At 40.8% G+C, this 22,344-nt stretch overlaps 1 protein-coding gene across 4 annotated transcripts in view; it reads left to right on the top strand.

Moving 5' to 3' along the window:
- The first annotated feature begins 2,023 nt into the window (after window positions 1–2,023).
- The window catches only part of camsap2b (calmodulin regulated spectrin-associated protein family, member 2b), a 33,862-nt gene continuing 13,541 nt past the window's right edge, over window positions 2,024–22,344 (top strand). For 2 of the 4 annotated variants that reach the window (XM_007567928.2, XM_007567927.2), the window contains exons 1-6: window positions 2,024–2,668; window positions 9,177–9,436; window positions 14,410–14,589; window positions 15,853–15,939; window positions 19,273–19,411; window positions 21,589–21,728. In XM_007567928.2, the coding sequence (XP_007567990.1) occupies window positions 2,530–2,668; window positions 9,177–9,436; window positions 14,410–14,589; window positions 15,853–15,939; window positions 19,273–19,411; window positions 21,589–21,728 (945 nt within the window). In that variant the 5' untranslated portion in view covers window positions 2,024–2,529. Of the gene's footprint in view, window positions 2,669–9,176; window positions 9,437–14,409; window positions 14,590–15,852; window positions 15,940–18,225; window positions 18,259–19,272; window positions 19,412–21,588; window positions 21,729–22,344 lie in introns of all 4 variants that reach the window. The other 2 variants (XM_016679577.1, XM_016679578.1) reach the window with 2 other exon arrangements.

Genomic DNA, 22,344 nt, shown 5'->3' with positions numbered 1-22,344 from the left:
TATTAATGTGCTAAGTCTTACTCTTTATACTTTTTAGTACAAGCAAAGTATACTTTCTATTTACTATTTTCAAGTAAATAGAAAATTTGTAAGAAGTCAACTTAAATTACCTCATATTTAGCATAAAATACGTATATTCCAAGTACACGTCAATAAACGGCTTTCTGCTAAGGGTTGGAATATACAAACAACTGTGATTGTGAACAAACATCAGCAGGAACATTACAATATCTCATGCATCTTACTTATATGTCTTTATTTAACCAGGAAATCTTACTCAGATCATAAATCTGTTTTTACAAAGAAGACATTAGAATGCTCTGAACAAAATCTTAAACTTAAAATATAATAACATTTTTCATCAATTATTCTGAGCACGGCCTTCAGGGTAAGACAGGGAAGTAGTAGCGCCTCCACCTGACAGGTTATCAAATATACACATCCCTTTTGATCCATTTAAAAGAAAAAAAAAGTGTCACGTTTTATATGTTTATAGGGTAATTGTTGCTGATAAGGTGGGACTTGATTGGATATAACAAGATTGCAAATGCATAGACAAGTTTTCATACGTCTTTTGACGAAGACAAAAGGATTCAACACATGTTTAAAATGGGACAGGAGTAAAACTGCTCTGTGTTATTGCGGGAGAAAACACATTAGACAGGCGCACCTGCATAGCAAAACTCCCTTATAAGCCTGTGGTGAAGCAAAGCTCATACCTCCATTTCAGCAGTTTTAAATTCCCCTCTGAGACTCCTAATTATTCTGAAATGGAGGAAGACTGATACCATCACCCATCTGGATGTGGCCATTCATCTCAGCAACCAGGAATGTTCTACGGTTTGAGAGCTGAATAACAGTGAAGCTGTAGTGAGATCCAAAAATCCATATATGATCTGGCTGATGTGGTCAGCAGCGGGAGAACATGAGAACTGTATGCAAAAAGCCCGCAGGCCTGGTTTCAAACCCAGGACCTCCTTGGTGCAAAGCAGTAGTGCTACAACTGTCCAGCCCACAAGAGGAACCATTTCTGCAGTAATTATCAGGATGAATGGAATATGAGAACATATACAGAAAGGGAAAAAGAAACACTGTTTTAGTGTAATTTAAGTTTACTTCTTAGAAGCGATGTTTTTGGTGTAAAAATGTTAGAACTTGCACTTTGGGATTAAGTTTTTAAAAACAAGCTCAGTAAGAACAACATTCAGAAAATGGTGGAAAATATCAACTTTATTGACTGAAACATTCCTGAAATGTATTTTTGGATATTTTCCCCAGTAGGATTATTATGTCCTACAAGCCTTTTTTTATTATTATTATTAATCATTGCTTAGAGCTGTCAATCACCCCTGTCCACATGCTGCTCAATGTGCTAATGGCAGAGAAATAAGATGACTAGCCTTAGCATTCATGGCAGCCTCTGTTGTGGTGAACTGGCTGAGTGAAAGGGGTGAACATCACCAACACATGGATGATTTACACCGCTAAGACCCTCCTTTTGGTTCTGATTGGTTGTTTCTGTAAATGAAAATAGGAGCACTGGGTGAAGGAGTGCTCAGTTTTTTATCAGATTACCGTGTCATAATATACTGTCAGCACTCACAATTTAAATATATTTGTAAAAAAAAAAAAGTTACTGCAGCTTTAATAAGCTTTTCAAATATCCCCAATTTATATTCAAATTGTTTAAAATATAACCCAAGATATAAAATATAACCTAAGAAATTAAACGAACATGCCAACTGGTTAAAAATTATGTAAAAGTAACGTAATATTCCTTTAAATCTGTCCGGTCAGTGAGTTTAAGAGCTCATTCTTTGGTATTTTTTCATGCATCTCACTATGGAAACATCTGGGTTTGAGTCAGCAGCCATCCTGCCGCTAGTTTGTATTACATTGTGATGACTCCTGACAGGATTGTAAAGACTTGGGTGGGTGGATCGCGCCTGCGCAGTGCGCCTTATCCACTGATCAGTGCGGCAGGAAAAGCGCAGAGAGGGGGGAAAAAGGAGGAGATGAAAACAGTTAGGGAGGGGGAAAAAGAAGAGCACGAACTAAAAACGGATCGTTTTTTTGTTTTGTTTTGCTTTGTTTTTTTTGTTTTTGTTTTTTTTAAACATAACCGTGGGCTGGATCCCGCAGCTTTGCTCTTGAACCGCACAGATTATCCGTCATGTCGTGAAAAACCCCAGGATAAAAATGTCCGGGGATCTTCTTGAGGAATCCTGCCACTAAACTGAGCCGCGCTGTCACGATTTAAGGAGGTAAAAACTGAACATGAGTCTCATTTAACCGAGGAGGGGGGGCCCTCATCAAGCTCACACCAGCCAAACTCAAAGTCCACCCCCCACGCCCCTGATTTCTTTTTTATTCTTTAATTAGCAGAAAGGGATTTTTTTTCTTCTTCTTCTTCTTCTCTTTTTTACTGCATTGAATTCCTCTGGACGAGATGTCATCCGCATACAGGAGGAGCTCCTCCGGCTGACTGAGCCTCCCAGCAGCAGAGGGACGCCGACGCACAGACGGACGATGGGAGATGCGGCAGAGGACAGAGGGATGAGACGCACATTCATCGTCCCTGCCATCAAGAGCTTCGACCACTACGACTTCACCAGGGCCAAGATCTCCTGCAGCCTGACGTGGCTGGTGGCCAAGGCTTTCGGCTCGGGTAGGTGGCGCCTCCTTGGTGCGTTTGGTTCGGGGGAGAAGAGTGGGGGGGAAACGCCGCTTAGGATAATCAACGAGCGTGCGATAATGTGGCGTGCTGGTGCGACTGTTTTGTAAACAGCGTCGTGCAATCAGGATCTTACTGTGACAGACAAACGACGAAAACAGACATTCTGCCCAACGACATTTGGGCAGAACATATCCTGGGCTTTTCCTATTAGTTAGCTTCATCCTGTCAGCGTTATTGGTTTACCCTCGCTACCTGCTGCTGATTATCCCATGTCGGGTCAAATATTATGTAACTCTGAGTTCAGTTGAGGCTGTTTTAACCTGTACAGGTCGATATCAATGCATTATTGTGTGACAGACTGGCGTAGCGGAAGAAACGTGGTGTTTATGTACAACAGCTGAAGCTCAGTTAGATTGGACAAAGAGATTCTCTCAGTTGTTTATTTGATTTAGTTCTGGACTTTGACTGGGCCACTTCAATACATGTATAGGCTTTGACCTAAATCAATGTGTTGTAGCGTTTTAGGTTTGTTGGCCTGTCCTGGTCAACAAACCTAAACCTACGCATCCCAGCATGACGCTGTCACCCTGTTTCACAATAGGGATAATGTGCAGGGTTAGCTTTTTTGCTACAAAATAGTTTAAGTATTGGCCAAAATTACAGTTTGATCTGAACAAGCCTCCACCTTCCACATGGTGGCTTTACATGGCCTGAAACAAACTGACTTTCAGTGGGAACTGCTTCCATAAAGGCCAGATTTCTTGAGTTCAATCCAGTTGTAGTAGTGCCATATTCTTTCCTTACTTGGATGATGGGTTAAACAGTGCTCAGTGTAGTGTCCAAATCTTTTTTTTTTTTATGTCTTAATCCTGCTTTAACATCTACACAACTTTATCCCTGACATAGCTGCTGTGCTCTTTGGTCTTCATGTTACTGTTTGTTCCGAGAAACCTCAGAGGTCTTTACACAACAGCTGGGTTTATAAAGTGCATCTCAGAAAGCAGTCGGATTTATGGGTGTCAGAGTAAAGGGGGCTAAATAGAAATGCATGCCGCCTGTTTGAGGATTTTATTTTTAGTCATAAAAAAATGACCCAAACACTTTTCCGAGTAGATTTGGTGCTAAAGAGGGAACTAGAATAAAATGAAGCAAACAAAATCTAAAACTCCGGAACACAGATACACAAAGATGTTGTTTGAGAACTTTCTTTGTCAGAAAATAATCTCTTGTGCAGCTGCTCAAGAGTCTAATAGCTTTTGAGTATTTGTTTTAATAACACATGTCTAGCCTACTGTGTTAAGATGCTTCAAGTCTGATCCCACCCTGCCACCTCCAGGACAAAGTGAAATATTTTCTTTAGCATCTTACTTCTACTATCCTCCACACAGACAGACAGCCTTAAAGAGAACTGGGTGAAATGCTTAAACAAACCCATCGATCAGGCCTTGAATGCCAATTAGGGCTCCGCTACGTTACGACCTCGTGGAGCTTGATATATTCGCAAGACGTGCAACAGTAGCAAGCGTGTGCTGTGGCTGCGGACACATTGCTGCCGTCCTGTTTTTTTTTTTTTTTGTCTCGGCCTTCCAGTGACACAGTTTCAGCTCCTACCACTGAGGAGAACTGTGGCCCAATTCATGAGCAGTCCTCAGAGCCTCGTTTGGCCTAGATAGACCCGGCGAGCGGCAGGGAGAAGCTGCCAGCGGTCGGATGCAACAGTTTCCCCACTGGCTCAGAAACTTATGAGAGGCGGATTTTCACATGGACCCGGTTGCTGTGGGCTGTAACAAGCACACATTGGTGCTGGAGGACTTTTTGAGGCTAGGATTAAACTTTTATTCATAGTAAGGAGAAGGGTTGTAAAACAGATGACTTAACCCGAAGAAGAAGAATTGGTTTCAAACTGAACATTTGATGAATTTCACTGTTGGTAGAATGTAAATCCAACACATTTTCTTAGTTTCTCTTTTACTAATTACTACAGTAACATAAATGCTTGGGTACTTTTCATCATCTGTCTAAGGGTTTCTCAGCAGCATCAAATCTTCTACTGAAAAAAATTACACTTGACACACTCGGGGAGAGTCTGTTTCAATTTAACGGGATGGGTCAAGATTTTATTGAGCTGGTGTTGGGAGCGCTGGGCAGAAACTCATTTAAATGACAGTCTGTCGCTGGCTTGACACCCAGTACTCTGACTTATCATGTGCAGCACCTTCCATCAGCTGGAGTACAGAGACAATACCGACTCTGGCAATTTGGGACACGGCAGAGATGAGCTACAACTAGATAAAGATTTCATTATCTCGAAGAAGTTCAACAACAAATCGTACAGTTGCCATAAGATTGTGATTTAAAACAAAGAGGTATTTTAACGTATGCTCTTATACTGTCCCACTTTATTACTTACATCCCACAAGTACCAGGATGTGTCATCCAAATGTTGCAGCTAACTTGAAACCAGAAAAAATGTCTAATTTTGATGAAATTGTCTGAATTGTTGCCTCAGCTTCTCAGTGCAGTGTGGACTTCTGTAGTCTGCCTGCTTAAAGATTTGATATGTTGCGTATTCAGACATGGTATTCCACACAAGTTGGTTGTTTGAGCTACTAATTTGTCTTCCTATTGTCATTTTCCTTTGAAATCAATGGTGTTGTAATCCATACAAGAAACTTATTTTTATTAGTTTATCCGCACAAAGTCACAGTGAAATACATTTAGTCAAAAATGCTGCTTGTACATCAAAGACAATATTAAAAGTATGTAGGTATGCTCACTATTTCAAAGTCAGAAAGGGAGGCAGTATCATCCATAACATATTCCTGCAGCCATATTGATGTGCAAAACTGCATTTCATATGACTCCAATTGTTTACACTTTATTTGTAATAGACCTCATAATCTCTCAGAGAGTTAGTAAAAAAAAAAAAAAATCTCTCTGTTCTGTTGGGATCTGAATATCTGTTCTGGTCATTGAAGTGGCTTTAGTTAAATCCATCAGCTGCTATTCTGAGCAGGTAAACCTCCGGCTGGCACTGGACCTGCATCGAAAGCAACGGCTTTGAATAATGGCTTGAGAAATAACATTTATGACAGAAGGGGGGGAAAAAATTTGGAGAACATCTCAAGAGGATGTAAAGAAAATACGGTATGACCAAAGACACTGCAACAGACTATCTCAAAACATCTACTTTTTTTTTTTTTAACTGAGATGAACAAAAATATTTATAATAAAAACACGGCCGTGGGATTATGTGCAAACAACAATTCCCGTCTCATAGTTGGCAAGTAAAATCTAATAGAAGAAATCATAAACCTTGCACCTGGAGTAGGTGTTAGCATTCGATCTGTTTTTGTTGTAGAGTTTGAGCTTGAAGTTGTATCCTAGACACTGTCTACACTCCTAGACGGTTGTTTCAGAAAAGCATCCCTGAGTTCATGCAGTGATTTCTGCTACAGACTCTTGTTTTCAGTCCAGCTCTGCCGGACTGCCTGGAGATCACAACCTTTAGTAACAGTCACAAGCTTTGTTAGATTTGCACCAGGAGTGTTTGGATCCCTCAGTATTACTGCGCAGTGGAATAAAATCCCAGTCATATTTAATAATGCACAGTTTAAGCAGCTTTTTCTTTTTTTTTTTTGGCTCTTGTGTCAACTCATTGAAATGTTCTTGATAGTTTTGATATTTCTGATCGAGGAGTGAAGTGTATTATAAGCCTGGTGGGCCACCAGGCTTTACTTGTGCCCCCACCAGGCTTAGCATTGCTTCTTTTTTTAAAAAGTCTTTTAAAAATGTTTACATTTTTTAAGACTTTATAGTTGGTGTTCAGGTATTAATCTTCAGGTATTAATCTTCCAATCTTTTGATGCTACATAATTATCAAGTGATACTTTCAAATTTCCTGTCAACTTTAAACATTTTTTAACTCAAAAACACGACGGGCCGCTGGATGAATGACCGACTTAGCATCCAACCACCGGGCTTAGCAAGTTTTATGAGGGAAGCCTTGTATAAGCAATGTTAGATATACACGTAGATGTAGTCAAATAAATTTTACAGGTATTTTTAAAGGACACCTTCGCTAACTAGTCATCAGGTTTAAGTAGGCTGTCTCCCTCTGCTGAACCCTTTCTGTAACTGTAGGTTTGAATGGGACCTATCGCACAGTAATCTTGATCAGTCGAGCTAAAACTAATGTTTTAATGTGATTGTTTGCATCTTAAAAAAAAAAAAACACAAGTGGAGATAAGCACAGTTTCCAGGGGTCTCCAGAGGAGCGGTCTTCTCCATGCCTGGACTTCCTGTGGCAGCTACTTCCTGTCTGTTTCCTCTTTGATGGCCAACACAAAGCACTCAACGAGGAGGCAGATTTTTGATAAACTTAAAAAAAAAAAGAAAAAAAGTTGTGCTTGTTGTGTAATTGTTTTTGTTGCTGTTAGTTGTTTTTAAAATAATTTCTTTTAAGAATCAGTCTTTATGTGAATAGAAAGCTGCTGTGATTTTTTTCGGTAAGTGGATTTGTACAAAAACTTAACATTTCTACTAAAAAGAAAGAAAGAGAGAGAGAGAGAGAGAGTCATCTTGCACCAAAGTCACGCTAGTGAACAAATCATCATGCTTGTGTGAGAATAGCTTTGCTAATTAACTCTAATCTGTAGACATGGTTGCAGGTCAGACTAGTTAAAGAGTTATGATGCAGAAGTCCTCATTATAAAGAGGTCTAACATCTGCGTGTTGCTCTAAATATCTCCTTTCATCACCCAGTGTGGCTGCATGGGGAGGCCGCTGTGACCACAGCTTCTGGAAAACTGCAGCGAGCTGATCACAAGCCGACTGGATGTTATATTTGTGTCTCTGAAGCGAGCGTCGCATATTGGTTTTCTGAAGACGTTTAGTCAAGCTTAATGTCTCTCCTCTGAGCTCGTTTTGAAGGGGAAACATTGTTCCTTTTAAGCAGGATTCCTTTAGTGCTCTTTGTTTTCCTCGGTGTGCTTCAGAGACAGGCAGAGAGGAAATGACCCCCACACGCCAGGGATACACACTCATACAGGAGCATGAGTGTGTCACACAGCACACTTGGAACAGAAACATTCCTGCACAGGAGCGTTGTCTGAACACTGCACCAGCGGGAAAGAAGCGAATGCTTACAGGAGGCTATTTATGAGAAGTATTGCTGAGCTCTGAGTCACAACTTGTGGTTAAAAACAACACGACGTCATGAAGAAAATGAAAAGCTTAAAGAGGAGCGACAGAGTCCTGAGTCCCTCCGTGTGTGTGTGTGTGTGTAAGACTCGGTTTCTATTTTTGTAAAAAGCAACTCCCCGTAATGCCTCTTTAAGATTACACATCGACATTAAAGAAATGCCTTCTGTAGTCATGGAAACACAACTGAGTGTGTGTGTTTATTTTCATCCATGTTCATGTTTTCAAATCAGTTTTGGCCATATCAAGTATTTCATATTTTGTAGGTCAAACTGTGGCAGTGTGGTGTGTGTGATGTGGCTCACCACCCAGGGTGCTGCTGACTTTTGGGGTGACATGAGCTTTCCTAAAACTGGGAAAGATTGAGCTGTTGTGAGTTTTGTACTAAAAGTGAGCCCTACCTATTTGTGCTGCAGTCTTCACAGATTTGTAGATTTTTCTGCTGATCGAGACTTTAGAATACCCCTGGAAAATTTGCCTCTTTGCAGATTTTCACCATATTTAAAATAAAACACAGCTTGAGAAGCTAGAATACCTAGGTGCGATGCTAGTTGACACGCTACTAATTGGCATTTGCAACGCAGCCAAGGATGTACATTTATATTCCTTGGTGGTGATTGACTCGATCCCCAAGACCACAAATAAGAAAGACTGTCTATATTAGCTTCTGCAGAAATGCTGAGATGGTTTTCTCTGTGTGTATTAATGCATATTGAGGTAAATTGGTGTTTGAACTCTTTAAGAGGCTTTTTGCACAGGAGGCCTCAAGTATTTGTGGATTCTAGGTATTTTGCATATAGAGCGGTTGAATATAAACACAGGGTGAATATTTATTATTTATTGCACTTAAGGAAACTCCAGGAAGCAACTTGCAAATATTTTATATGTGTGGTTGTACTCTAGCTTAGTGATGCGCTCTCCCTTTGGATTCTTCTCCTACCAGTTGTTAAATACAGATTTCTGTCTGCAGACACATTTACTGTCCAAAATAAGAGAAGCGATGAGCGTCATGCACCTCAAGTGAACTAGAACAGGGGCATTCTGAAGAGTAGGACACGTTGGCGGCATCAGTAAAAAGCATTTTCTGCGAACCCACCGCACACCCGCTGTGTTTGGCTGATGTCTGATGCCAAGCAAACCTTTTTATGAACCGGATCTGTTCAGGAGCATCAACAATATCCCATACTGGAGTCCACTTCAGCACCAGTCTTTTAATTTGTGTTAGAAAATAAGGCAACCAAAGTTTACCTTTTCAGACCGTTTCTCCCTTGACCTTTCCTTTTCTCTCTGCTTTTAGATGCCGTTCCGGAGGAGCTGGCCGAGCCCTTCTACAGGGATCAGTACAACCAGGAACACCTGAAGCCTCCCGTCGCCTGCCTGCTTCAGTCCGCAGAGCTGTACTGCCGTGCAGGAAGCCTGATCCTCCGCAGCGATGCCGTCAAACCTCTACTGGGACACAACGCCGTCATCCAGGCCCTGGCCCAGAAGGGTCTGTACGTCACAGACCAGGACAGACTGGTCACCGAGAGAGACCTGACCAACATGCCCATACACATGGTGAGTGCAGATGCTCCACCCATGGGATTCATTAACAACGTGGGTTTAAAGCAGGAGATTTTACACCTTTCCTTTTTTATATTGTATCCCTTCTATCAGCATGAGAGCAAGTAGAGATAGGTGACTTAAAACTCAGGCGTGATTTGCTACATGCAGGTGTAAAAACTGGAAACTGTCATAAAATTGTGGTTAAAAGAACCTAAATCCATGTACACAAGAAAAAGATTCGACCACCATCCAATTTAATTCTGCAGCATAAAGTTCTCGATCAATAGGAAGTGTTCACAAGCTTTTACTTTTTGCAGAGTTTTTCATTATCATATTTTGGTGTTGAGTGCCGAGCATTTTTAAAAGGAAGATTTCTTTTTATATTAGAACAAGTTTTTTTTTAGTTATAATGTTTTAGTTCATGAGGGGGAAACACATTTTGACATCTTATAAAACTGTCGTTCTGTTGAACCATAGCAGTTTGTTTCATTTGTGTATTTCGGTATTTTTATTTACACTTGGTAGCTGATTTCAGACAGTTTTTTTCGTTGGCCAAAATTAGTTTACATTTATATTTATTTTAGATATTTTTTTTTTGATACACTAAATGTATGACTTTGTGTATATATGAATATATTTTTCTTCTGGTGACTATTTTACAAAGGAAACAAAATAAAAAGTGGAATATCGGCTATGATATCATTATCAAAGTATTCTAATACATATATCATGATATCATATCACATGTATGTGCCACCTGTTTCTGCTGCATGCACTCTTCTGGTGCTGCGATTTTTTTGTAGCTCAGCATTAACTCCTGGTCTCTTTTTCGTTGCTTCAGATGATTGAATTTCATCTAAAGTCAACAGGTTGAGGACATTTTTTACGTTCAGGTTTGATTTGACTCGTGGCATCGTTTATCGATTTAGAAGGCCACAAAGAAAGCGAGTGAGGCGTGACGGTTTGTTCGTTCACACCTCCTTCCTGGTGCATTTTCAGTGATTTATTGGCTACATTAAGTAGATACATGACGCTGATTTCTAATTCCCTCCCAAACGTATTGATCTTCTTTTGTGCAGCGCTGCTTGTTAAATCTCTCCTCGTCTCTGGTTATTAAAAGAAATTTAAGAAGCGTGTTCCTGCGGACTCTGTGGGAACCTTTTAGTGACGCTGAAGTGGAGGCTTTTCCATTCGGGTTATGGTGCATCTGCAGAAAAAATGATGACCTCATGGTTTTCCAAACACTGTGCGCCAGAGGAATAACTCATGTCGGGGAGGCGGAGGAGGACGACCAGAGGGAGGAGTGTGGCATTTTGTCAGAGAGTGAATGAATGAGGAAAAGGGGGGATTTAGGGGCAGCCATTTGGGTGTGATCTAGGTAAGGCGGGACAGGGGAGGAAAGGGTGAAGACAGTGGAAGATAGATGTAATCGTGGAGAGGGAGAAGAGCTGTGAAGGAGGAAGAGGAGGAAAGGCGGAGAAAATGAGTGGAACAGACAGTGGTAATGTAGCCATCTGGAAGGAGGTGAGAGGAGGGGAAAAGGAGCAACAGCAGCAGGAGGAGGAGGAGTGTGGAGCTGGCAAAGAAGGAGACGAGGAAGGCGTAATGTGCACCACTGCAGCAATGTGGTGGGTGGGGTCTCACACTGAGCTAAAGCCCACGTGGTGCACAAATGATACCCTCTCTCCAACACACACGCGTCTCGTTTGAGCTGTCAGACATCCCGCTAGGTTCATTGGCCTTTTCCACAAATAATTTCAAATTGTTGTTTGTATTTTCCACACATGCTTCACGTACGGTTAGTGTAACGCTGAGATGGAAAAAGCGACAGACGAGGCAGAGCGGGAATGGAAAGTGCAAACCTGCAGAGGGGGGCGTGCATCATCGCTAACGCTTCACCTTCGTTTGGCGAATGAAAAATGTGGGATTGGAATTAGCCGGTGTGAAGTTGTGCAGAAAACAACTGCCGTGACTCTGAATGGACACTTTTTTTCCGTGTCTGTGGACGGCGTGGCTGCTTGGATTATGTTTGTTCAGGTGTATTTCACTTCCCTTTGATCAAGGGCAGAGACGTACACACCCCTGCAGCCACGCAACCACGGTGAAAGAATACCGATTCACCTCTTAAGTGGTGTGTTTGAGCGTGCTGCAGCTTTGTACCACTCTTTGTAGCCACTGTTTGCCATTTCCATGGCCTTATAAGGCGTGTCTGTCACTGTGAGGGGTTTTAGACACACGCATGCATTCACACACATGCACCATAAAAGTCTTTGTGAAGGCATAATAGGCAGCACATGGTTTTTAAGTCCAGGCTGTAGAGACAACAGTGGTATCTTCTTCTCCTGTTGAAGATAAGTTACAGCACAAACCAATAATTACCCCCAAGGTTTGACGATCGTCAACAAGCTTCTTTGTATTTTACACACACACACAGTGTGTGTGTAGGTTTTCCTTAATTTCACACCATGTTCTGCAGATTTTTTTTTTTTTACACTAGAATTTGAATGAATCGCATTCAGATATGTTTTTGTAATCTGGAAATGTGGAAAAATTTTAAGGATTTGACTAAATTTGCAAGCATGTAAAGGTAATTTTATTTATGTAGCACATTTTCAGCAACAAGGCAGTACAAAGTCCTGTAAGTAGTTCCAGCTTCTCTCTGCCCATTTCTTCTTCTTTTTGTCCTGATTTCTCACCTATTTGCTCTCCAGAATACTGAGTGTAGCGCAGCACGACCACTTACTGTAGAGGTGCAGTACAAGTGTTTGGTATTAATTCTTGTTTATTTTCATTCAGCCAAAGGAAGTGTAAGAAAAACCGTTGAAGTACCGACTGGTCATAAGTTACTGTAACAATGTGAATCATTACTGCTGAACAATAAACAAAACATTAAGTCATTAGAAATTTAGGCCAAATTATACTTCCATCACTAAATTAGCCATGTCTTTTAAAGTAGACCTATTTAAGCAGTCTTTAATTATTAAAGTATATTTTTTAACCTCGTTGTTGTTGGATTGTGACAGTCGGCGCTGTTAATGCTGTGAGTGTTGTGGAAAATGGACAAAAAGTACACATTTTTACTTTTGCCTATTTATGCCAGAAGAAACCACAAATCAAATTTATCATGTCATATAAACTAATATGACATGAACACAAACATTCTAGCAAAAAAAAAAAAAGTCTGAATTTCTATCCCTCAATTTATTGTGAAAGCCACAAAGCAAAATCACTTAAAAAATATATATTATTATCATGAATTGGGATCTTAACCTGTGGATAAAAATATAATCTCACCGCTGTTCATTCCTCTCTAAAAGGAATGTGCCGCGGTGAGATGAAGCCAAAATGTTATGTTGTTTTAAAACTACAGTTGGCGAGTTATAAGTGGCCTGATTGTTAAGGAGCAGGCCTGCAGGCTAACGGCTAATTTCAGCCTGTTATACACCCAGTGTTGCTACAGCAACTACCCTGAAAGTGTGATGTTCTGACCAAAGACATGCTTGAAATACACTACTCAGTTTATGGCAGTTAATGTATTATGTTTGCTTTTGTCTTAAGAATAAAAATAATTACAATAAATAAATGTTGCATCTATACAACTGAGTACACCTTAAAAAAAAAAGAGATGTATGATTCCACTTTTTGAATTGGCGGCAAAATGTCTGCATCCTGTCACTTAAACTAACTCGATGAAATTAAAAAAACAAAAGCAAACAGATGCAGTCCTGTTGGAGTTAAGAGGAACTCAAGTGGCTTGTCATTTAAACTCTCAGTATTTCTCTTTCCACACGTCTAAACGAACACACATGAAAGTCCTGCTGCACGCAGGAACCTCCGCAAGCTCCTTACCAGCATGAAAGATTTGGGGATTTGATGCAAATGCGTTGAGAAAAGCTTTAATCGTCAGGAAAGCTTTATGGCGTCTTAAGAAAATTCCAATTTCTTGATCTCCACTTTCATTCTAAGCTGCTTGGCTGGTCTCTCCTCCTCTGCCCATCACTCAGTCGGTTTCCGTCAGTCAGTTTTCGTCGGCCAGGTGCAGAATGCACACAATGTGAAGTATCTGACAACATCCTGAGGCTGCACAAACTCCAAGCAGAGTCAGCACGCCGCCTCATGAGCCGAATATTAGACTCCTGCGTTTAGCTGCTAAACCCAGCAGTGGTTTACTTGAGAGCTGTTACAAGAAATCACACTTTAGTTTGTTTTTATGTTTTATTTAGAGTCTGCAGATTATACTGTCATTAAAAAAATAAAAAGAATTTGTTTCTTTCGAAATAAATGTTCACATGTCAATGTAAATGTATATTTTCTGGAAAATAAAATGAGTTAATTACGAGTGAAGTGACACAAACTAACTTTAAAAAAAAAGGATATATACTCCTAATATCTAATGTTACCCCCCTGTTCAGCTGAAGTAACTCATCTTAGCACTTATTTCCATCCACGGTTAGTTTCTGGCAGTGATCTCATGTCTGCGTTGTATTTTGACTGGCTTTACATGAGGTGATTCCACTGAACTCTAGCAGCAGCTCAGCTTCATGTCTCGGGGAAAGACTGGATCACTCAGAGCTCTGATCTTCTGAACAGATGTCTCTTATTTGTTGTTTTGACTTTGTTTTGTCCTGAATCACTGAGCACCAGCCAAAAGGTGCTTGTCTTGTTAGGTTTGCATCGTATAGGCGTAGATATACAGTGTAGACACAAACACACACACACTCATGCAGTGTAAATATTTTTTTTTTAATAGAGCTGTTCTAAGGCAGGAAAAGGAAGGGGAGGTCTGTTGCTTTGACCGGTCTGGAATGGGGTTAGAAAGGCCAAGGTTTGTGATCATGTTAAAATCATTTGCACGACTTGAATGCTTAAAAAGACTATTGCGCTCTTCCAGAGCATTTCCACTATTTTTCACTGGAAAAAATAAAACCCCGCCTGTTGTTAAATTCATCTTGCTGATAAGCTTTTGCGGCTGCGCTTCCGTGCAGAGCTCCCATCTGGCGCTCATCGATACCTTGATGATGGCCTACACCGTGGAGATGGTGAGCGTGGAGAGGGTGATGTCCTGCATCAACAAGTATTCGCCTGCTGAACCGCTACACGGCGACGGTCTCGTCCAGGGGCTGCCGTACGACACCGAGGACGCCATCGCCACCTGGATCAACAAGGTACGTGCAGGGGCGCAAAAAAAATCAATAAAATACAACAACAACACGAAGACGTTGCGCTTTCAAAGAAGGCACGCATTCCACGCATTATCTTTTCATTTGATTCGCTGCTGTTTTGTTTCTGTCGGGGTTCAGCTGATATGAGAGCCGTTTCTTCATTTTCTTGCAAGAGAGCAGGAATGTGGAGTAATTCCCAAGACGCTTCCGAGATTAGCAACGTCTCTTGTTTGCTGTTGCAGGAATAAAAAAAATAAAAAATAAAAAAAAGCAAAATTAGAACTTGAGTTGCTTAAGTGTCTCAGGTCACTGTTCATAATCTCTTACAGATTATTTAGCTGTTTTTTTTTTTTTTGCTTGTGGTGCCAACGCAAGAGATATTTGAAAAAAAAGAAGTAATTTTGTAAGTGGAATATATTTTATTCTATACCAATCACAAGCTGACTGATTTCCAATCTTCAGATTTTATAAGGCTTTTACCTGCAGACACAGATTTTAACCTACTGTGCTAACTCTAAGAATTATAACGGGAGGAAATCAATCTGTTCTTGTCCTCATATTATGAAGGGTCAGTAATTAGTGCTTATGACATGTCACTGTGTATCAGACAGAAGTCTAACGGTTTTAAAAATTAACATAAAATGCTAAAAAAAAATGAACGGATCAATGAGATGGATTAGCAAGAATATCATAGTGTGTTTTTGTTTTGTTTTTTTACCACAGCAGTCTTTGTGTATATTCCCAATTGTCCAATTGCAATCAACTGATTTCTTAGTTCATTGCTGTTTCGTAATAAAAATTTTGATGAGTAATTAAATAAACATGTTGCAATCTAAGATCTCCATCTGCTTTTTTTTTTTTTTGGTCCATAAAAGTCATGTAAAATGTTGAAAGCCTTATATGCGTATTAAATATTGAAATCATGAGGATTTTTTTTTCTATATGGAGGCCGTAATGAGACAACCGAGACATGATTAGGAACGGGTGGTTTTGTGTAACTTCCTCCTGACAAAAAGGAAAACAGAAGTCATCATTGAACAATAATTCTCACGTTTCAAAGACTGTTTCATAAGACACGACTTCACTATCTTAAGTTAATGTGTCAAAGAGGGTGACAGGTTTTTCGCTGAGGTTCACGTCCTTCGTCTTCTCAGAGCAGACCGTTTATTCAGCCTGAATCTGACCCGGCGCTTTCTTGAAATACGACTTGGCTCTCCGAGCGTCTCTGTCTCTCACCACCTTCCCTGCTTCTTCCTGTCGTTCAAGGTGAACGAGCAGCTGAGGGACATCCTCATCGAGGAGCAGAAGTTAAGAGAAGCCTCCCTCCAAGACTCAAACGTCACAACGCATAAGGTAAGTCAGAAAATGTTCTCCAACACAGGAAGCTGCTGCTCACAAACGACTTTGTTTAGCCTCTTGCAGAGAGTTAATATTTGTGGAATTGAAGTTTTATTCAGAGCCACATCTGCGTCCACACATGCAAAAAAAAAACAAACAAACAAAAAAACCTCCCTTCCCTTGCAGACGGATTCAACACACAGTGTACGGAGCTTTGCGAATCAGATGAACAGATGAGCTCAGTCACCAGCTGCAGAAAGTATTTGGCAAGAATCTCCCCACTGCTGTCTGAGGAGACAAAGCATTTCACAGGGCAGAGGAGGAGACACAGGGTGCCAGTCAGTCGGAGAGGAGAAATGAGGAGGGGTTTATCTGAGATGAGCTGGGAAAGGGTAGGAGACATGGCCGCTGTAGCCGAAGGGCCTCAGTGACAGGCAGGCACCCTGCTAGCTGAGCGGTTATGTAAGGTCCCTGTGACACAACGAGTCAATCTGCCGGCAATAACACGCTGCAGTCAGCTGTCGTCCTCTTCTGCTCACTCACCCATGACGCTTCAGCACAGCTCGGTCGGATCACGGGTCCCGTCAGGGCAGCAGTAAGGTGAAGGGTAAAAAATAGAAACTCACTGAAGGCTGGAATGAGATGAAGTTGTGGCGCTTTGGTGGATTTAGATTTCTTTCTTGTTGTTCATTAGAAATTTGATGAGGTGAGCAAAGCGCCAGTATCAAAGGCGGCTTCAACAAAGTCCCTGGCCGACACGCTGTAACAGGAAATTAGTAGTTTGAAAGATTTCAATGAAAAGGAGAAAGGATGGGGGGGTTTTTTTATATATATATATATATATTATTGTTCTGCAGGGTGAAATTTTAATTTTAAAAGATATTTCACCCATATACATAATAAATAATAGCACAGGATTAATTAAGCATTTCTATGGCTGCAGTCGTACTCTTTTTTTTTTTTTTATCAATCGGGATATTTATTAGCCATTATTTTATCTGACCTGGATAATATTTAAATATTAAAGATTTGTCACTGTCTAGTTCTGAAATTTACTTCAGATAATATAAACATTTTTTTTAACTTTAGATTTGTTTTCTCTGGCAGAAAGCAAATCTTATAGCAGTTTAGACTGGGATGTTCTCCATACTGGAGATTAGCATCTGTAAATATGAAGCACAAGAAGTGGAGTCTGACTGTCTCTTATGGAGCTGAATCCTCTTCCAGAGATAATAATATCTTGTTAATTTAGCGAGAGGAACATACAACATATATATATGTGTGTGTTTAACCCGTTTCATGCTGACACAGTTCTACAAAGACGGATGAGAGGAAAGTAGTCCTGAAGACGCTTCACATCAGTCTGTTGCTTTTACGCTGCACGCTCCATCACACGGCTCTTCCTGGTGGCATCAGTCTACCAGTAGGAGAAGTCTACTCACTCATTAAGAAGACAGCAGGAGGAAATCATTTCACACACACACACACTCATCAATGCTTCTGCAACGTGTCGGCTCTGGTAGATTAGCACAAGATGCTCCTCGGTCTCTTCTATTCTGGGAAAGTGAGAAAAGTGTTTCAACTTTGGTCATATGATGAAGAACTCACTCGGTTATGGTGGGGAGGAAACGGAGGATGTTTGTGTTCAGTCTGCTGGAGGTGTTCGCTCCACATCACGTCTAAAAGCACTAAAATCACTGTAGCTGTCCTGTAATAAAAAAAAATAACCATATTTGGTTCACTTAAGATAATTTTACAGAGCTTTTCCTGAAAGTTGGTTACTTTTCATCAGTTAGCTAAATATTGTCTTTACTCCCTTGAGAATGTAGATTCTTACCTCGGCTTTGAAATTTGCAAAAGTCAGCATTTTACTGAAGTTGAAAGACAAATGGGATGAAATGGATCCTTTGATTTCATTTTTGAGGCACATCTCTAGTACATAGTTATTAGCTTTGAGTTAGTAATTACCCAAAGTGTGTAAATTGTCCCTCAATAACAATTGCCACACTAAAGAGTGTGGTTTTTAAACCAGCTTGTCTGCTGTCGGCGCCGGTCAGACTGAAAATCTGCTACATAAAGTACTAGAGAGAAAAATCAGTGAGATTTTAAAGCTCAAAACCGGCACCGAGACCAATTTATTCTGTCACATCCTGCACACTTAACACATTATTAATTATCCTCTGTCTTTTACAGAGCCATAACAGATGTTGTTTTCAGGTGTTGGCATCTCTTTCCCAGTCAGTGGTGGTCCTAACACGTATCTCACTCTCTCCTCTTATCCTATCATGACCCACCATCAAGTCTTCTAGCAAATGGTACTGGAGATTAGTACCTGTAAGTCCATTCCTTCTGGAAAAGATCTCAGTAACCCCAGCATCAGCCCTGACACCCCTTAACCCCAACCTTCACATTGTTCCCTCCGGTTGTTTATTCCCCGCATGCGGCCCAGAGCTCCATCATTGTTTGGCCAAATGTCTCCCACCCTCTCACCCGCCCTCCCAACCTGTTCCCCTTCTTAAGACGAATAAGACACCGCGACTAGTCTTGGGACTCATACTTTTAAGACGTGCAGCTGAAAACTAAAATGAACTAAAGCGTTTCTTCCGTCTTTACTATGAACCCGAAATTGTCTCGTGTGCGAAAAGGACGAGCGGTACTGAGAGAGATTCGGTACCAGTGGAGCAAAGTGAAGGACAACAGTTTGTTTCTCACAGCTCAGTGCTCAGTCATAGCTGGCCGACAGACAGAGAGCGCTGCGCTGACTGAGTCTTCCTTTGTACCACGTCGGTTACAAAACGCGGCCATCAGAAAGCATTTCTTCATGGGCTCCCAGGGAGCGCTGACGCCCTGAAGGCGCATGCGGTGGTTTGTTGTCGCTGCGGTTTTTACACGTGTAAAGCATCGCATAAGGAAACCTGCAGAAAGGAAGAATACAAATATCATTATTAAGCCCTAAACCCTAAATCACATGATCAGTGTGCTACAGAACCACTGCACATATTTTTGACGGCTTTAGTCCCAAAAAAAATGTTTCAGAGGAGGTTTAATAGTTTAATGAGTAATATTTTGAAAGAGAGAAAACAACAGAGAGAGCAAAACTGTTCCAGTCGTTTCCTTAAAAAGAAATCTGAAGTGAATGCCAGAGACGTGTTATTTGCATGCTCAGTATAATCTGCATTATGTCAGATGAATGCCTGAAAACCGTCAGATTAACACCTTGACTTGTGTGTTTAATCATGCTGTGCATGCAGTAGTAGGTGTGTCTGCGGTAGTCAAAGAGAACCGCTGCATATCCACCCCGACGATCCATGAAGGTGATGTCTCTGTGTCGTTGCCATGGTGTTTCAGGCCCGGTACAGGAGGGAGCATGCCCAGAAGAATGTCCCATCGCTCCCCCTGGTGGAGAACCTGCTGAAGGACAACACAGACGGCTGCGCCCTCGCTGCCCTGCTGCACTTCTACTGCCCGCAGGCGGTCCGCCTGGAAGGTGGGTGCCCAGACCCAAACATCTGTCTGCGCTATGATTTCCTGTTCATTAAACTGCACAAAACAAGACATCTTATCTGGAAAGAAAAGAATGAATTGTTGTGATTCTTTTAAAATCCCATGTTTAAATTATGTAAAGAGTGAAACATGAAAATGTTTGCGAGATGAGATCGGCAAGTTGACTTTTAATGATTCTTTTGTTTTTATTCAAAAGCAGTGTTTGTATTTGTGGGGCTGTGATTCCAAAAAAAAACCCGAAAGACAACAAAACATATTTATATATATATATTTTTAATCATCAATCGCATTTTTTTTGTCATTCATATATACTGTGACAAACTATTATGACCATGCCTCCCATCCTGAGTTTTAGATCCATGCACACTGAAGGCAGTCAGCAATAATTGGAGAAAAGATAAACCAACAGGAAATAAAAAAAAAAAACTGGATCTTTATTTAGAAGTGATTAAAAACCCATGTCAGAAACTACTGGTTGTGCTCTGCAGGTGATTTTCTGTACAGAGTCTCTATAGATCTGGACTGTATAGAAGGTCTGCTAAGCAGAACTATTTTCTTTTACTTGAAGCTCTCAGGCCTCACTAGAACACATAAAAACGTTGTGAGAGAATATGTTGTGGTTCGATTTAATAAAATTACAGCTCATTTAGATACGTTTGACAAAAATAACACATGACCAAAAGAATACCAATACCAATGGTAGTAGATGGTGGTGACAGTATCATGCTCTGGGGTCCATTTTTCTTAGATAAAATTGGGATTTTTGCTAAGGTGAATATAAGTTATGAATAACTCTAAATACACATCAGAATAAATCCTTAAGATTCATAGAAATCTAAGATGAAGGTTTTTAGTTTTTTTTCAAAGATAGACATAAGGATAACTTCGTTAAGGGATAATTAAGATTTTGGAGTAACGTTGCTAGAATCCACAGGAGGATCTTTGTGAGGCAGAGTGGATTAAGTCAAGATATTGGATGCTGGTAGATGAAGAAGAATGGCGAAACAGAATCAAAAGGTGCTTTAACCAAGTAGTTTAAGGGCAGGACAAGGTTATTGTATGTTTTTGTTTCCTTCTTCTTTTTTCCCACTAAGAAATGTTTGCTTCTGAATTGCATTGAACAGAATGAACTCCACAATATATGGGGACAGGGTTTGAAATGATTTTCTTTCCCTGGTAAAGTATGCACTGTTTAGTGAGCCTCTATATGTAGAACGCACAATGGATACTTTCTTCCTGTTCCTATGACGACCACACAATACATTTGAATCGGGTGTTTGAAACAAAGAGTGTATTTGTCATCCACTTTAGTCCTGTTTCCTGATGTTTCCCTCACTCTACCGGATACTCAAAATGGTTTTGACCTTTTTGTTGTGTCGTTTTTATGTTTGTTACGTATCAACAGCAGACCACAGTCAGGATGATGACTAAGGAATGACTACAGTACAGATATGACCCAGAAGTGACTTTAAGAGGGAGTGGGCGAAGAAACAAAGAGGCGTTTCCTCACAGCCCATCTGATTTCTAACACAAAGTATATAACAAAAATAAGTAAACAAAAAAAAAAAAAAAAAAAAAAAAAAAAAAAAACGCCCCGGGCAGAGACGTGATTGGTCAGGAGTTGTACGTTACAGAGAGCCGTTAGACGGCTACTTATCAGGCCGCAGTTTCAAAAATAAACAGCCGCTGTGTTGCTTTCCTGAAAACTCCTCAGGTTAGATTTAGTTCGCAGGCAAGCGTGTGAACCAGATGTGAAAACAAGCCACGGTTCATTAAAGCAGGTTCTCCTGCTGCTGGATTGTCCCTAAAATAAGTAAGAAGCACAGTTCAAGATGATGTCACACCGCATAAATTAGCGACCATAAGCCTCAGCTGTTTCCTTCACTACAACGTCCTACACATGCCAGGGCTGTTGTGAAACATCAAGGAGTAAAAATGCTGGTGAATCATGAAGAAAGAACTGAATGCCGTTTGTCTGGAGTTGTCTCAAAGATTTGGAGTGAATCAAGCAAAGACAATTAGCATTTGCTCTATTTTTTTTTTCTTATTCTCTTCTGTGTTTTACCATAAGCTGAGCCTTATCTTTTCCTCTCTTCCTGTTTGGTGTTGCTGTTCCCTCTCCCTTTGTGTGTGTGTCTGACCCCTCCCCTGGCTGAGCAGACATTTGCCTCAAGGAGACCATGTCTCTGGCTGACAGTCTGTACAACCTCCAGCTGGTGCAGGAGTTTTGCAGGAACAACCTCAATCGCTGCTGCCACTTCAGCCTGGAGGACATGCTCTACACGCATGCATCCATAAAGGTAAGAACTTCCACTACGCTGATGTTTAAAGAAACAGATGGGGAAGATGTGGAAAGGTCTGTGTTTATGATGCAGGATTCAGTTACTCAAGGGACAAAAACAGAGATTTTTTTTTTTTAGGGGGAGAAGAAGGAGACTTGGGGTGGGAAATTACACCAAGGCAAAACTGAGTCACGCAAGGAAAAGTTTAATACTCAGTGTGCATTTCTTCTCTGTTGATCTCATCCCACTGAGACAGAGGACAGATTCAAGAGTCCTGACCCAACTCTTCCTGCTATGTTTCTTTTTGTTTTTGAAGAAACGTCTTTAAAGTTTGCAGATGTAAGGTTTCAGACAAAAATCTCAGTTTTTTTTTGTTTGTTTGTTTTTTTCCTTGTTTGTTTGTTTTTTTCTTGTACAACCCAAGGAGTCCCTTAGTGCCATCCAGACAGTACAGAGCAGTAAAGCAAGCGTTGGGTAAATAGTATGCAGAGAGCGTGGGTAGAAACATTCGGGATTCAAGTCACAGTCCGAGCTGACTGGAACTTTCCTCTCTGTGACGCCACACACCAGTCGCTTTTCATCCTCACACACCCTTCGCTCTGCTTTCCTTCTTCTGCCTCCGTTTCTCATTCAC

This window comes from Poecilia formosa, unplaced genomic scaffold (assembly GCF_000485575.1).
Source record: "Poecilia formosa unplaced genomic scaffold, Poecilia_formosa-5.1.2 Scaffold215, whole genome shotgun sequence".
Taxonomy (NCBI): Eukaryota; Metazoa; Chordata; class Actinopteri; order Cyprinodontiformes; family Poeciliidae; genus Poecilia; species Poecilia formosa.
Note: the sequence above shows the minus strand (reverse complement) of the source record. Positions and strands in the feature narration are given on the sequence as shown.